Source organism: Capra hircus, chromosome 4 (genome assembly GCF_001704415.2).
Source record: "Capra hircus breed San Clemente chromosome 4, ASM170441v1, whole genome shotgun sequence".
NCBI lineage: Eukaryota > Metazoa > Chordata > Mammalia > Artiodactyla > Bovidae > Capra > Capra hircus.
This window is the reverse complement of record NC_030811.1, coordinates 90,237,418-90,252,994: the sequence shown is the minus strand read 5'-3', so window position 1 is coordinate 90,252,994 and position 15,577 is coordinate 90,237,418. Positions and strand designations below refer to the sequence as shown.

Sequence of the window (15,577 nt, the reverse complement as noted above, 5' to 3'; positions counted from 1 at the left end):
TTACACCACAGAAGACACACTTCTCTGTGGAAAAAGGATAATGAACTAAAATGTCATTCCCCTAATGATAGTTTAATTGTACAACGTAATTTACTTATTTTGCGATTCTAGCCAACTTTTATTGCTTGAAATTAACTGGATAGCCACACCACTTGGGAGTAGACTAGAAAGTCCACACAAAAGCCATGTTCCCATCATTTCTCATTTATCTTAAAGTTTGGTACTGAGTAGCTGGGGACTTGAATTCCTTTCTCTTTTTGTACCAATAGTTTCATGTGGTTAACAAATGACTCTCTCAAGATAATGGATGCTTAAAGTTGGAGACTCTGACTTGTTCATTTTTGTATCACCTGTCATACGGCAGTTGTTCCAAATATTGTGTTGGAGCAACACAAATATTAGGTTGGTACAAACATATTTGTGGTTTCAGACCATGAATTTTAAATCATTATAACTAGACTCAAACACATCTTTTTTATACAGAATTGGAACTATTACAGTCAACACATTATTGCCAATGAGAAGTAAGTTTGTTTATTCCTGTAGCTTAAAAATCCATGCTTCGGGATTTGGCAAACTCTTGGAAAGTATTGTGCCTCCTGCTAGTTGTGGATGCGTTATCCCTGCAAAAAGTTGTTGAGGTGCTTGAAGAAACATCAGTTGGTGAGCACTCAGGTGAAAATGGCAGATGCGGCGGAACTTTGTAGCCCAGTTTGCTGAGGTTCTGAAGCATTGTTTGTGCCACATGCAGTCAGGCATTGTCTTGGAGAAGAATTGGGCCCATTCTGTTGACCAGTTCTGGCTGCAGGCATTGCAGTGTTCAGTGCATCTGATAGATTTGCTGAGCATGTTTCTCAGATGTAATGGTTCTTCCGGGATTCAGAAAGCTGTAGTGACTGGTCAGACTAACAGCAGACTACCAAACAGTGACCGTGGCCTTTTGTGGGTGCAGATTTGGCTTTAGGAGGTACTTTTGGAGCATCTCAGTCCGGCCACTAAGCTGGTCGTCACCAGTTGTCTAAAATCCATTTTTTGTTGCATGTCACAATCCTATCAAGAAATGGTTCCTTGTTGTTTTGTAAAATAAGAAAAGTGAAGTGAAAGTTACACAGTCCATGGAATTCTCCAGGGCAGAATACTGGAGTGGGTAGCTGTTCCCTTCTCCAGGGGACCTTCCCAACCCAGGAATGGAACCCAGGTCTCTCCCATTGCGAGCAGATTCTTTACCAGCTGAGCCACCAGGGAAGCCCAGCAATACTGGAGTGGGTAGCCTACCCTTCTCCAGGGGATCTTCTTCACCCAGGAATCAAACCAGGGTCACCTGCATTGCAGGCATGAAAATTTTTTTCATTTCCGGTCAGCTTATGAAGCACCCACCCACTTACCGAGCTTTTTCCTTTTTCCTTTCCAGTTTGTTTCAAACGTTGACATTGAGTCCTTCAGCAACTTCTCATGTAGTTGTAAGAGCTTGATGATTACTCTTAATTGATCATTGTCAATTTCCGATGGCCGGCCACTGCACCCCTCATCTTCAAGGCTCCCTTCTGCTTTACAAAACTTGGAACCACCAGTGTACTATGTATTCATTAGCAGTTCCTGGGCCAGACATGTTGTTAATGTTATGAGTTGTCTCTGATGCTTTACTACCCATTTAAACTAGAATAAGAAAATCGTTCAAATTTCTTTTTGTCAAACATCATTTGTCTGGTCTAAAATATAAACAGTAAGTACTAAGACATTAGCAAAAAGAAAACAAAGTGAGACCTGCACATTAAAATGATGTATAATGCAACTACGTTTATTTAAGAATGTATTCTAGTATCAAATGGCAAAGTTCAGCAGTGCAAAACCACGATTACTTTTGCACCAGTCTAATACTTATTGAAAAATAACTGAGTTCGTGAATAAATACCACAGCTAACACATGTTTATTAAACAGCCAGTGTGTACAAGTTGGTCACCCATTGATTCAGTGTTTACTGAATAAAGCTCATGCCTTCAAGCCATCACTACCTGATATCTTTCTGATTATTCTTGGTTATCATTGCTATAAAAGAACAGAGATCTCTACTACAGGTGATTTAATACATAATACCTGAATTAGAAATCAGATGTCTTGAATTCTACTCTTTTATTAATTAATTGGATGACTAATTGGGGGATTCCCAAGCAAATTAATTTCGAGGCTCAACTTACCTATAAAATGAAAATGTAAAATAAGATCCTTTAAATTTCTTCCAGCTTTTAAATTTGTGCACTTTGAATTTTTCTTTTGAAATAAAATGGGAAGCCTGAAAGATAAAGGAGCTCAAGATTGATCCTAAACATAAACCCTCATTTAATTGTTCTTTTTGGTCCTTGCTTCAGTGCTAGCATTCATAAAATGCAAGTCATTTTGCCTTAAAACTTAACTGGCTTTATTTATACCTTAAGGATTTTATCCATTCATTTAATTTTTCTTTGAAAAGAGAAAGGAAATTTCAGTGAATCACATGCAATTCTTTTTTAAATAAAAGCAAACACATAAAGAAGAGGGGATAATATCTGACACTTGAACCTATAGATTTTTCTATTGGTCAGTCCAAAGGAGGGCCAGGTAGAAGAATTAAGCCGAATTGGATTTTCTTATTTTCTCAAGTTCTATTATTATTATGGGATAATAGTTTTATTATTATGGGAAAATAGTGCTTCTTTCCTCTAAATAATAATTTTAAGGAGAGAAATAAAGCTAATCGTTTATCCATTATAAATGTGATGATATATCAATTAACTGAATTTTTATGTGCCCCTGACTATTATACATAAAAACAAAATCATTTTTTTCTGAAATACAGAAGTGGTTACTTCCAATAGAACTGTCTTATAACTTTTAAAGAGAGAATATTTAAGGATCACTGTCTACCAGAACCTAACAGTCTTAATTCTGCAAGATCTAAAAACTGTATTAAATTTGAAATGTAGTGTTTGCCCCACTCTCATTTTTTACCCTGTAAAGAAACTCAGTACACTGTAAAATTACTAACTGATTTTATTTGAAGTAGTTTCAAGGTATTTCCTGCCTCTGGTCATTATGTCCAAAACTTTGACAATAGTTTTTAAGGAAGAGTGGATATGAGCTTTGATATTATGCAGTTATAACTGGAGGAGACTTTTGAGATCATGTGTTAGAAACCTTCTTATTTTGTAGATAGGGAAGCTGAGGAAACAGTTTTATTTTCAGTTCTTAGCAGAATCAGGACTTTAGCACAGTTCTTTTATTCCCAGTCACCTGGTCTTTGTCCTATACTGCACTGTGTGTTTATTGGCATTTTGAAATAGAAACAAAGTATTTTGCAGCTGTTGAAAAAGAAGAGAAATTATTTTAAATGATAATTTCATTTAGATAAAGTGAATTGCTGTTTATTTACTATTTTTCTGTTTAGGTGAAAAGAGATTTGAATGTCCAGAATGTTCTAAAAGATTTATGCGGAGTGATCATCTCTCCAAACATGTCAAAACGCACCAGAATAAAAAAGGTGGTGGGACAGCTCTTGCCATTGTTACCTCCGGAGAACTGGACTCATCTGTTACAGAGGTGCTTGGCTCCCCAAGAATTGTCACAGTTGCAGCCATTTCTCAAGATTCAAACCCAGCAACTCCCAATGTTTCAACCAACATGGAAGAATTCTGAAGTTATTTATAATAGAGACCTCTAGTGCTGCACTTAAGTTTACACACCTTTGAAAATCTGGAAATGGGCTGGTCAAGTGGATTACAGAGTAGGAAATCATGTTTTCATTCTTGGCTTCTTTAAGTATTCCAAGATTTTGGGTCAGCACATGAAGTGTTGAATTTTTAAAAATACAAAAGCAAACTGATATACTGGAAACAGATAGAAAAGTATTTCCTCCATATTATGTACGTTGTAGTTATTTGGAGATATATCACATAATCTTTAAACTGAATCTTCCCCTCTCTTAACATCATGTGTTAACATGTTTAAAAAGACAGACCTCAGTAGTTTGCAGACTGGACCTTAATTGGACTTGTTTTCTTTGAAAGTACTTTGTTATAAATTCAGTCAGTAATATTTATGTGGATTTTTTCCCCCAAAATCACAGAAAACAGTTAACTGATGATAGAGATAATGCTTTATTTCCTTAGCTTGATTTTTGGAAAATCAATTGAAAATAGGTTTGGCCGTCTTTTCTAAATATTAGAAATTCTTCAACAGTTAAATTAGGTAAGTTCCAAAAACATAATCTGAGAGGCATCTCAGATCTTTATTACCACTACATTGTAGTAGTGCGTATGCAGACAATCAGTGAAATCCAATTACTTTCTCCATTTGGAGACACAAGAGGAACTTAGAGCTAAACCTTAGGTTAAATTTTAGATTGAAACTGTAGAAAATACTGGGGGGAAAATGGTTAAAACAAAACTCATAATAGCTTCAGAAAAATAAAATGAGGCAACTTAACAGGTATGGTTTTGAAGTTAGGATTGATTATATTCCTAACACTAGGTTGAACCACAAAGTTCATTTTAAATGTTTATATTGGAAATATTTGCATAGAGTTTAAATCGTCCTGTAGTTTCATAGTCTGTAAATATGAGTTACGTTGACAATGTGCAAAATTCTTTATGCTTTGACATGGTAGCCAAAGAAAGAATTGTCACACTTTTTTTAAGGCCAGCAGAAAATTATCTTTTACCTACATTATAATTTCTGTTTTCCTCTTTGCTGAAAATTAGCCAATCCCATTTTATTTCTAGCTCTGTTTTAGAGGCTGATTAAGGATTTATAACACAGTAATGACTATATGTTATACCAGTAACTGAATTTTCCTTAAGAAGACATCCTAACAAATGTATAACAGATGTGATGCTATGAAACAAAAAGTATTTTTTAAAAATATCAGTCAGTTATAAGTGATTAGAGAAATAAATGTATTTCATTGTTTGTACAAGGATCTTAATAGGAAAGATGGCCAAAAGTTTCCTATAAAAAAATTTGGACTATGCCAGTAGCTTAAATATTAGTAAGATATTTCATATTTAAAAATATATTTACAGTGAATTATAATGCAGTTGGAATTCACCATTTGAAAACTGAAGTTTTTAAATACTTGGTTAATTAACACCATTAGTTTGGGGACTGTTTGAGTATAGGTGTATGTTATTTTCTTGTACATTCTCTATTATTTCAGAAAAAGTACTACTCATGCGAATTCTCTTCTGAAATTGTGATGTTTCTTGTATTTTTGATGAAGGAGAAATACTGTAATGATCACTGTTTACACTATGTACACTTTAGGCCAGCCCTTTGTAGCGTTATATAAAACTGAAGGTCTTTTGTGCTTTCAGTTTGTATAAAAAAGCTTTGAGATTAAAGGAAAAAAAATTTTTACACTGTGGTTATAAATTTCAAGTTTCTTAAAGCTTTTGTAGACTTGTAACAAAGTCTTTAAATTTTAGTTGGATTTTGTAAATTGTTTTGTATATTTTATTTAATGTACTCTTAACAACTGATGTATCTGGCTTTAAAACATCAGAATCAGTTTGTTGTTTTGTTTGGTACAGAGGAGCATTTGGTAGTGTTAATTTTAATTTTATTATATAGGAGCTGAAACATCAAATATATATTTTATCTATCATTATGCTACACAATCAGTGCTATAAATTTTTTTATGCAAAGAAACTTTCCTAATGTTTGAATCATGTTTCCTCAGAGTGACACTTTTTGTTGTTGTTAATACTGAGTGTGAGCTCTCTGCACCATTATTCTATGAACCATTTTTAATGCATACCTATGTATGCGCCTCAGAAATGGAAGTTATTTTTTAATCAACAATGAGGCCTATTATAAATTTAAGAAACTGAATCTGGATAGCTTTATAGCATATAAAGTATATTAATTTGTGTTAGCAGGTGCACATTTCACCACTGAAATTAGAAATATTTTGACAGTCTGTTCTGCAAACCATTCTGAATCCACTCTTCTGTCTTATAAGAATCGTAAATTTCAATGTCCTTTATTTGACTCAGTGGGATATAGCTGTTATAAGTAATAGGGCACAGATGTGCAGTAGAGTCTTGTTTAATGACATTTCATTGTTCATTCCCTTTGCCACTGTTATAAAACTTTTCTTTATTGTAATTATCAGTGCAAAGCTATGTATTTATCATGGTAGAACTCCAGTGTTAGAATAGTTTTTTCTTACAGTATACTTTCTTTGGTTAGGTTTGTGTATGTGTTGCTGATTACATTAGAACTTGATGTTAAGTCATTATTTATCACACTCTCATGAGAGCAGTAATAAAAGTGTGTAATCTAGGAGAAAAAGTTAATTTGTCAAACTTAGATAAGCATGATGTTTAGGTCCTATTTTTCAATTTTATAACTGTTTTATTGCAACAATATTTGTATTTAAGTCTTCATTTTAATGCCTTGTGGTGTTTTTTTATGCATGTCACTAAGTTGTCATCCCACATAAATTGATGTGCAGCATAGGGTATTAAATCTACATAATGATTTTAAAACAGAAATAGTTGATGGTAAAATGTAAATGTTTTGCAAAAATTCCTTATAAAAAGTTTTGTAGTAACATTTCACTTGTAAATTTTTTTTTTTTGTAAAAAAAAAAAAAAAGAAAGAAAAAAAAAAGATGAATCCAGAAAAGAACTTGTTTCCCATATCCTAGAATTTAGACAATTATTCTGCCAGCAAAGCCTCTGGGGCTGTAATTGACATTTTTACAGTGCTGATTTGTATAAAATTTGTTTTTTGTGGATTTGGAAATAAAATCATGTACAAGTTGTTGCCTGCAATAACAATTGCAAGTAACCTATTAAAAATTCTCTTGAGTTTAACATGTTTCTTCATTTAATTATGTATACTATAAAGCAGCAATAAATTGTTTGAACTATCAACCTTCTTATAACGATGAACACTGGAAAGTAATGTTCTCACTAGAAAATGTATTGGCAACTCTTCATAATTCCTAGTATTAAGATATGGTCACCATTTCTCTGAACATATCACCAAAGAACACCAATTCAAATTTCATGTTAATTTGTAGCCATTGCTCTAGACGTTTGTGGAAATTAAAATTTGATTTAGGTACATTTTTTACTTAGATATTTTTAAGCAGTAAATGTTAGGAAATTGTAGGAAGAGCTGCAAATGAAAACATAATTAAAATATTATTTAAGCTTACAGAAGCAGTAAGAAGCAATGCATGCCATGTAGATGACACAGTCTAAAAGCAAAAGCTATTTGCTTTTCCTCTTGGGAGACCTCTGCAAATCTCATACAGAACCTTAACTGACATAATAAATGTACTGCTATAACTTTAGTTACCAGATTTCCAAACCCAGGCTGTATTACATATCATCATGTGAGGAGCAGAGAATTTTAGGCAGCAGGTAAGTATTAATACTTTGGTCCACAGGATACCAAAAATTCTTTTTACATCTGTATTACAGGGCCTACATTGTGTTTGGGTAGATGCCTTCTATAGTAAAACTGTAAGGTAAAGTCATGGCTAGTGTAATAATATATGTTCATTAACAGCTCCTGAATCAAAAAACAGGTAAATTTTACTCTGCCAAATGACCAGTAAAGAGGTCTTACTAAATTTTTCAAAATATTTGTATCAAACTAGAAATGTATTTCAATTCTTTGAAAAATTCACATTTGGAAGCATCAGGATGATATTGTACTAAAGGGATAATGCAAGTGGTAGACTTCTTATGTGGTAGTACCAGTTTGATTCTTGGACTTCTAGGAGCTTCAGTCTCAACCAGGAACCAGGAACCTAGACTGAATCAAAGAAAACCCCCAAAAAGTAATGCTTTTTATCTTATCCTACATAAAACTGATGATATAATAAGTTAGGTAAGTTGAAGCAGTTCTAACACTGTATAATTTGGTATAGTTTATAATGCTATTCATGATAACTTCAAAATATAAAGAAAAGATTGTATAGCTTGCTTTTTTTAATTTAAAACTTCAGATGCTTAAAAGAGTGCAGAGACTTCAGATATGTGCAAAACATATGAAATACTTTATTCTTTAGTACATCTGACTTTCGTTGCTGTATTTATTGCCCAGATGCTAATGTCCAGTTCACACACAACGAACTTGCAATTATGTAGCAGGGGTTTTTAGACACAGTATTCAATGCTTCTTAAAGTTGATAATTAGTGTATGTCTTAGGCTATATTCTTCTTCCTTGAAGGTCACAATGAATTTATTTTTGGATGCCTGAAGCTGATCTCTAGTGCAAATAGTAAGGAAGGAAGGAAGAAAGATCGTACAAATCTTTATTTTTGTCTAAAGTAACAGTTTGGCAAATGCTAGGATAATTTCTCCTGGAGGAAAATGTTCCAATTAATAGAGTTTCTGGATTTCAGAATTTTAGTAACCAAGTTTTCCTGTATAAAAAGAATCAATATGCTATTTATAGTACTTTAGCCCAGAAAAGCAGTTTATGTGTGTAGATATATATAACAGCTTTTACAATAAGCATTTGATTTAGCAAATGAGTTAGCAAATTACATATATTGTATTGGACTTTACTGACATAAAATCAATTTTTTTTAACTAGGAAAGGTATTTTCATGATAAATCATGCATCACTATGCTGCCCACAGCTAGGTACAAATGCTCAAGCCTTAAGTACATTGTACATTCTTTTGTGAATTCAACCAGGAAAATTTGGTGACAGTTAAGCAAAATTTTCACATGAGCTTGCAGTGTTTGAAACATTTCATTAAAAAATATTGTATCACAGTGAAACAGGAGATGCATTTCCAATTAACAATAATCCCTTTGCATAATTATGGCATTAAAATTTTTGTTCAGTGAAAACATAATCCATGGGATTTTTGTTTCCTGTATGCATTTTAATAAAATTAGGAGCACATATACAGAGAAAAGACAATTTTAGATATATACTAATATAACATTTGGGTTGGGTTAGGAAGTTCAAACTTCCACATAAAACTATTTTGTCTTTAAAGTTGGTGAAAGACTGCAAGAAATACAGATAGGCATAAATATGCACACATTTCCTAAAATTCTGTGTAAAAGATTTGTACCAACAGACTGGTTCCAAATTGGGGAAAGATTACATCAAAGCTGTATATTGTCACCCTGCTTATTTAACTTATATGCAGAAATGCCAGGTTGGATGAAGCACAAGCTGGAAGTAAGGTTGACAGGAGAAATAATAGCTTCACATATGCAGATGACACCACCCTTATGGCAGAAAGTGAAGAAGACCTAAAGAGCCTCTTGATAAAAGTGAAAGAGGAGAGTGAAAAAAGGTGGCTTAAAACTCAACATTAAGATCATGGCATCTGGTCCCATCACTTCATGGCAGATAGATGGAGAAACAGTGGCAACAGTGAGAGACTTTATTTTGGGGGGCTTCCAAGTCTCTGCAGATGGTGACTGCAGCCACGAAATTAAAAGACGCTTGCTCCTTGGAAGAAAAGCTATGACCAACCTAAACAGCATATTAAAAAGCAGAGGCGTTACTTTGCCGACAAAGGTCCGTCTAGTCAAAGCTATGATTTTTCCAGTAGTTGTGTATGGATGTGAGAGTTGGACTATGAAGAAGGCTGAGCACCAAAGAATTGATGCTTTTGAACTGTGGTGTTGGAGAAGACTCTTGAGAGTCCCTTGGACTGCAAGGAGATCCAACCAGTCCATCCTAAAGGAGATCAGTCCTGAATATTGGAAGGACTGATGCTGAAACTGAAGCTCCAGTACTTTGGCCACCTCATGCAAAAAACTTACACTGGGAAAGACCCTGATGCTGGGAAAGATTGAAGGCAGGAGGAGAATGGGACAACAGAGGATAAGATTGTTAGATGGCATCACTGGCTCAATGGACATGAGTTTGAGCACACTCTGGGAGTTGGTGATGGACAGGGAAAGCTGGCATGCTGCAGTCCGTGGGGTCGCAAAGAATTGGACATGACCGAGCAACTGAAATGAACTGAACTGAACCAATAGTTTCCATAAAACTACATGTTTATCTAGCCCTCCTACTTCTGGATGTTAATTTGCTTCAGGACTTAATGATAGCCATGAATGGCTATCATGATAGGCTTGTATTTTGAGTCTCCACTCATTGGATGAGTACTGAGGGTCTATTTTGTACCAGGTGCTAATCCAAGTGTCAGACCAAGAATAAGACAAAGAGCCCTATCCCTTGCCTTCACAGAGTTCACACACATTTGAAAGTGCTAAGGGCAAGGGGGACAAGTAAGCTAGAGGTGAGGCGTGCTGGGGCTGTGACTATAATTAGGGGGTTCAGGAAGCCTCCTGAAGGGATGTCTGAGCAAAACAGTGAAGAAGCAAGCTGTGCCAGTCAGTATCAGGAGAAACTGAAGGAACAGGAATCAGCGAAACGGATCATCCTAAAGCCTGACTGGACCAGGGCTGAAGCACACCAGCCTGAAGGGACCGAAAACGAGGACTGCAGCAGAGAGGTAAGAGTTGGTGGTGCATCCTTGCCATGGGGGTAAAGGCTTGCTTGCAATGCAGAGGGTCAAGCACCCTGGTGAAAGCAAAGCCTGTAACACAGAGATCATCCACTGGGAGGCCGAGAAGTGTGAGTTTGATTCCTGGTTCTGCCGCTTACTACACACCCCTGGGCAAATTACCATTTCTGCATCCTCTTTTCCTCTTGTGCAACAAGGAAATAATATCTCACAGGTCTGTTAAGAGGGTTAACTAAGGTAACTCTCAAGCCCCTGACACAATAGCGTTCAATAGATAGAAGTTACTATTAATTTTAGGTTAACCCAAAAGGGGGCAGGGAGGATGGAGAAGTTCCCAGTTGAGGGACCAATATGTTGAAAATGCTCAATATCCCATTAAGAAATTTCAGTGAGAATTTAAGTGTACATTTTTTTTTCCAGACTACCTATGAAGCTAGTTTCTGTCTGAGTATTTTATGATGGTCATCTTTTCCAAATGCTAAGCAAAGTTAAAGTTTCAAATCTTAGTTATTTTCTCATTTTAAAATTTAATTTTGACTACTTACATACCTAAGTGACAGCAGACAACCAAACGAAGGAAATCGACTACTAAAAAACAGAAATGGCTTCTCATATGTTGTTCAATAACTTTGGGGGGGACATGTGTGTGGATAATTTTCTATATCTGAAATCATCTCCCGTGTTTAGAGATACACTTGGTAAGAGGGAGGGGTCATTTGTTTACCTATGGCCAATGCATGTTGATACACAGCAGAAACCAACACAATATCAAAAAGCAATTATCCTCCAATTAAAAATTTAACAAAAAAGAGATACACTAAAATAAAATGAACCTGAACTTACAGGGCAAACAGTACTGTTTTCAGCTCCCTATTAAGTTGGGGCCATGAACAGAAAATAGTTCATTTAGTGTCCAAAACTTTTCTTATCCTAGACAACTTCCTGTCAGACTTGGTTCAGAAAAGAATAAGGTGCTCTACATTAATGAGCTCTAAGCTACTCTCACTTAACTCTTCAAATTCTTTGTAGAATAAGACATAAGCAAATAAATTGTCCCAACTGACATCATTCCTTTCAAGGCTCAGAGGCCCCACCACTAGCTTCTGCCCTCCACTTCCAGCACCTCATGCATTTTTTTACTACCTTAACTGGGCTACAGATCCTGTTCTTAACTCTGACTTGCCCCTTTTATTCCCAAGCTAATCTATAGAGCAACTTTTTCCAATCGATTAGTACATTTACCACTCACTGTGTTAACCAGGTTCAGGCACAAGGGTGCTGTTCCTCTTTTCTGTAGTAACCCTGCCTCCATGAGTCTCTTCCTTGGCTGGATTTCTTGAGCACCTCAAGATCCCCTTCCCCTGCTCCTAAGATGGGCTGGCCAGCACTTGCAGAGATGGGAGTACAGTAAACCCACATGTATGGGAAAGAGCCAAGGCTCAGATCATGTTGGGCCAGGTTAAGATAAACAACTCTCGAGTTGGAGTCAGAGAGCCAAGAAGTCAGACCCTGGGAGCTAAGATCAGACAAAAGCAAATTACAGGTTAAGAGGAGGAAGTTAAGCTTGAGCAGTTGTCTCATATACTCATTCGTCTTTGAATCATGTCTTTCTAGATGGTGAGCTTGGCTCAAATTGTGTTATTTATTATCTTGCTATGAAATGTGGTTTAATAAATGTTTTATTGATGGTAGTATTATTTTTGAGATGTGGAAGCCATAATAAAGTTATATTTTCTGCTGGCAAAATCGTTGCTAGCTTGTATAATTTTATGTTGGAATTAAACACATCAGTGATTCATGGTGCGGTGTAAAGGGCAACATGGCTTTGAAGTGTCTGGGTACTATAACAAGTCTGGAAAACCACTGTTGAAGAGAACAGTATAAAGGCAAAGAGGAAGCTAACTGAATAACGATTCCAGTGCAATTCAACAATATTGTAAATAGTTACAATTTTAACTTTTTTATGTCTTTAAAGCTTTTATGTTAGCTTATTCTTTATCAGATTTTTATAGGTATATGTGGTATGTGTGTGCATGTTTGGTGAAGCATCATATTAATATATAATATTTCTAACTACAGTTTATAAGTCAGAAGTTTATAAGTTACTGTGGTTTTGTATTAGAGTTGCTTCCTCTCACTTTCTATAATTATATAGAAAGATAGTATTAGAAAATTAAGCCCTATTCTGATGAGGATATATAACCTTTAATTCTCATCTTTATGGAGTAAATCATGATTAGTACAGGGTTGTGGGTCCTATGGAAAGAGCTTCAGGTTTTCATTTATTTTCCTGTTTTGTTTTTCAAAATACCAATTTGTATTGGTATTCGTAATACCAATACCAATATTGGTACTAATTGTAATTACCAATTACAGTTGGTAATACCAGTTGTACTGGGGACATCAGTTTGTATTAAAAATCTTTGTAAGCACTGATCATTTTTTACATATAGAAATATCAAATCAGTATGTTGTGCACACAGAACTAACATAGTGTTGTAGGTCATGTATGCTTAAAAAAATTTATCAGACAAGCTAATAAAACAAAAGAGGGGCTTCTGGTTCAAGATGGCAGAGAAGAAGGACGTGCACTCATCTCTTCCTGTGAGAGCATCAAAACTGCAACTAGCTGTCGAACAGTGATTGACAGGAGGATGCTGGAACTCAAAAAAAAAAAAAAAAAAAGGTACCCCACATCCAAAGACAAAGAGGAAGCCCCAGTGAGATGGTAGGAGGGGGTGCCAACACGATGAATGAAATCCCATACCCACCAGGTGGGTGACCGACAGACTGGAGAACAATTATACCAAAGAAGTTCTCATACTCTTGTGAAGGTTCTGAACCCCACATCAGGCTTCCCAGTCTGGGGATCCAACAAAAGGACTGGAAATTCCCAAGGACTCTGGCTTTGAGGGCCAGAGGGATTTGATTATAGGCTTTCCGAAGGCCTGAAGGAAACTGAGACTCCAGTCTTAGAGGGCACATACAAAATTTTGCACACACCAAGACCCAGAGGAGAGGAGCAGTGACCCCAGAGACTGAACCAGAACTACCTGCTAGTGTTGGAGAGCCTGCTGTGGAGGTGTGGGTTGGTGGGGGGCAGGGAGCACTGGAAGGTTCCCCTTGGTGTAAACCCTCTTGGAATGCACCATTAATCCTACCCTAAAACTTGTAGACCCCAGGGCTGGGTCACCTCAGGCCAAACAGCTACCAGGCAGGGAGTACAACCTCACCCATCAGCAGATAATTGGATTAACACTTTACTGAGCAAGACTGCCCACTAGAGCAAGACCTAGTTTTTTCCATCACCAGTCCCTCCCATTAAGAAACTTACATAAGCCTCTTAGACTCATCCATCAGGGGACAGACAAAAGAAGCAAGAAGCACAGTCTCACAGTGGTTAAAACAAAAACTATATTACAGAAAGTTAATTAGGATGTAAAAGCAGAAAGTTACATCCCAGATGATGGGACAAGATAAAATCCAAGAAAAACAACAAAATGAAGTGGAGATAGGCAACCTTCCAGAAAAAGAATTCAGAATAATGATAGTGAAGATGTCCCAGAATCGTGGGAAAAGAATGGAGGCAAAAATAGAGAAGATGCGAGAAATGTTTACTGAAGACCTAGAAGAACTAAAGAACAAACAAATAGAGATGAATAATACACTAGAAGGAATCCATAGCAGAATAACTGAGGCAGAAGAACGGATAAATGACCTGGAGGACGGAATGGTGGAAATAACTGCCACAGAACAGAATATAGAAAAAAGAATGAAATGAAGACAGCCTAAGAGGCCTCTGGAACAACATTAAGCACACCAACACTTGCATTATAGGAGTCCCAGAAGGAGAAGAGAGAAAGGACCTGAGAAAATATTTGAAGAGAGAATACCTGAAAACTTCCCAAACATGGGAAAGGAAATAGTCAACCAAGTCCAGGAAGCACAGAGAGTCCCAGGCAGGATAAACCCAAGAAGGAGCACACTGAGACACATAGTAATCAAACTGACAAAAAATTAAAGACAGATAAAATATTAAAAGCAACAAGAGAAAAGTGACAACATACAAGGGAACCCCCATCAGGCTATCAGCTGATTTCTCAATGGAAACTCTATAAGCCAGAGGGGAATGGCATAATATATTTAAAGTGATGAAAGGGAAGAACCTACAACCAAGAATACTCTACTCAGCAAGACTCTCCTTCAGATTTGATGGAGAAATCAAAAGCTTTCCAGACAAGCAAAAGTTAAAGAGAATTCAGCACACCAAACCAGCTTTACAACAAATGCTAAAGGAACTTCTTTAGGCAGGGAACACAAGAAAAGGAAAAGACCTACAGAAAATAAACAAAATAATTAAAACGGTAGTAGGATCATACGTATCCATAGTTACCTTAAATGTAAATGGATTAAATGTACCAACCAAAAGACATAGACTGACTGGGTGTACGGAAACGTGTGCATGCATGCACTTCCTCTTGTCATATCACTCTGCTTGACCCCCCCCAAAATTGTATGTAATTATTTTATATTGTTAATCATGTTCCCATTGTAACTTGCAGTTGTGATTTTCTTTTGTTTTTTGTCTGGCTATTGATTGTGAAAACTGATAAACATCTTTTACTATTGTTATTAGGTAACTATTACTTAATACTATTGTCTCATGATTGGTCAACAGAAAAATAATAGAACGTCTATACTACCGAAAGTGTTAGTCACTCAGTGGTGTCTGACTCTCTGTGACCCTATGGGCTATTGTAATCCACCAGACTCCTCTGTCCGTGGAATTCATCCAGGCAAGGATGGAGTGGGTTGCCATTCCCTTCTCCAGGGGATCTTCCCAACCCAGGAATCAAACCTGGGTTTCCTGAATTTCAGGTGATTTCTTTACCAACTGAAGCACTGCAGACTATCAAAATATCACCAAATATCAAACTATCACCCAAACCAGGATCTAATAGAAAAACCTGTAATCACTTTTTAAAATCCAGATGAATGTCAGAAGTACCTTGAAATGTTTTGAAAACTACAAATGCTCAGATATTGCTTTTTGCCTCCAGACCTCCAGATATGTTTCTAA

The 15,577-nt window shown here is 36.1% G+C and overlaps 1 protein-coding gene across 2 annotated transcripts in view; it reads left to right on the top strand.

Moving 5' to 3' along the window:
- The window catches only part of SP4 (Sp4 transcription factor), a 79,219-nt gene extending 72,367 nt beyond the window's left edge, over nucleotides 1-6,852 (top strand). For both annotated transcript variants that reach the window (XM_018047337.1, XM_018047338.1), the window contains exon 6: nucleotides 3,423-6,852. In XM_018047337.1, the coding sequence (XP_017902826.1) occupies nucleotides 3,423-3,670 (248 nt within the window). In that variant the 3' untranslated portion in view covers nucleotides 3,671-6,852. The remainder of the gene's footprint in view (nucleotides 1-3,422) is intronic.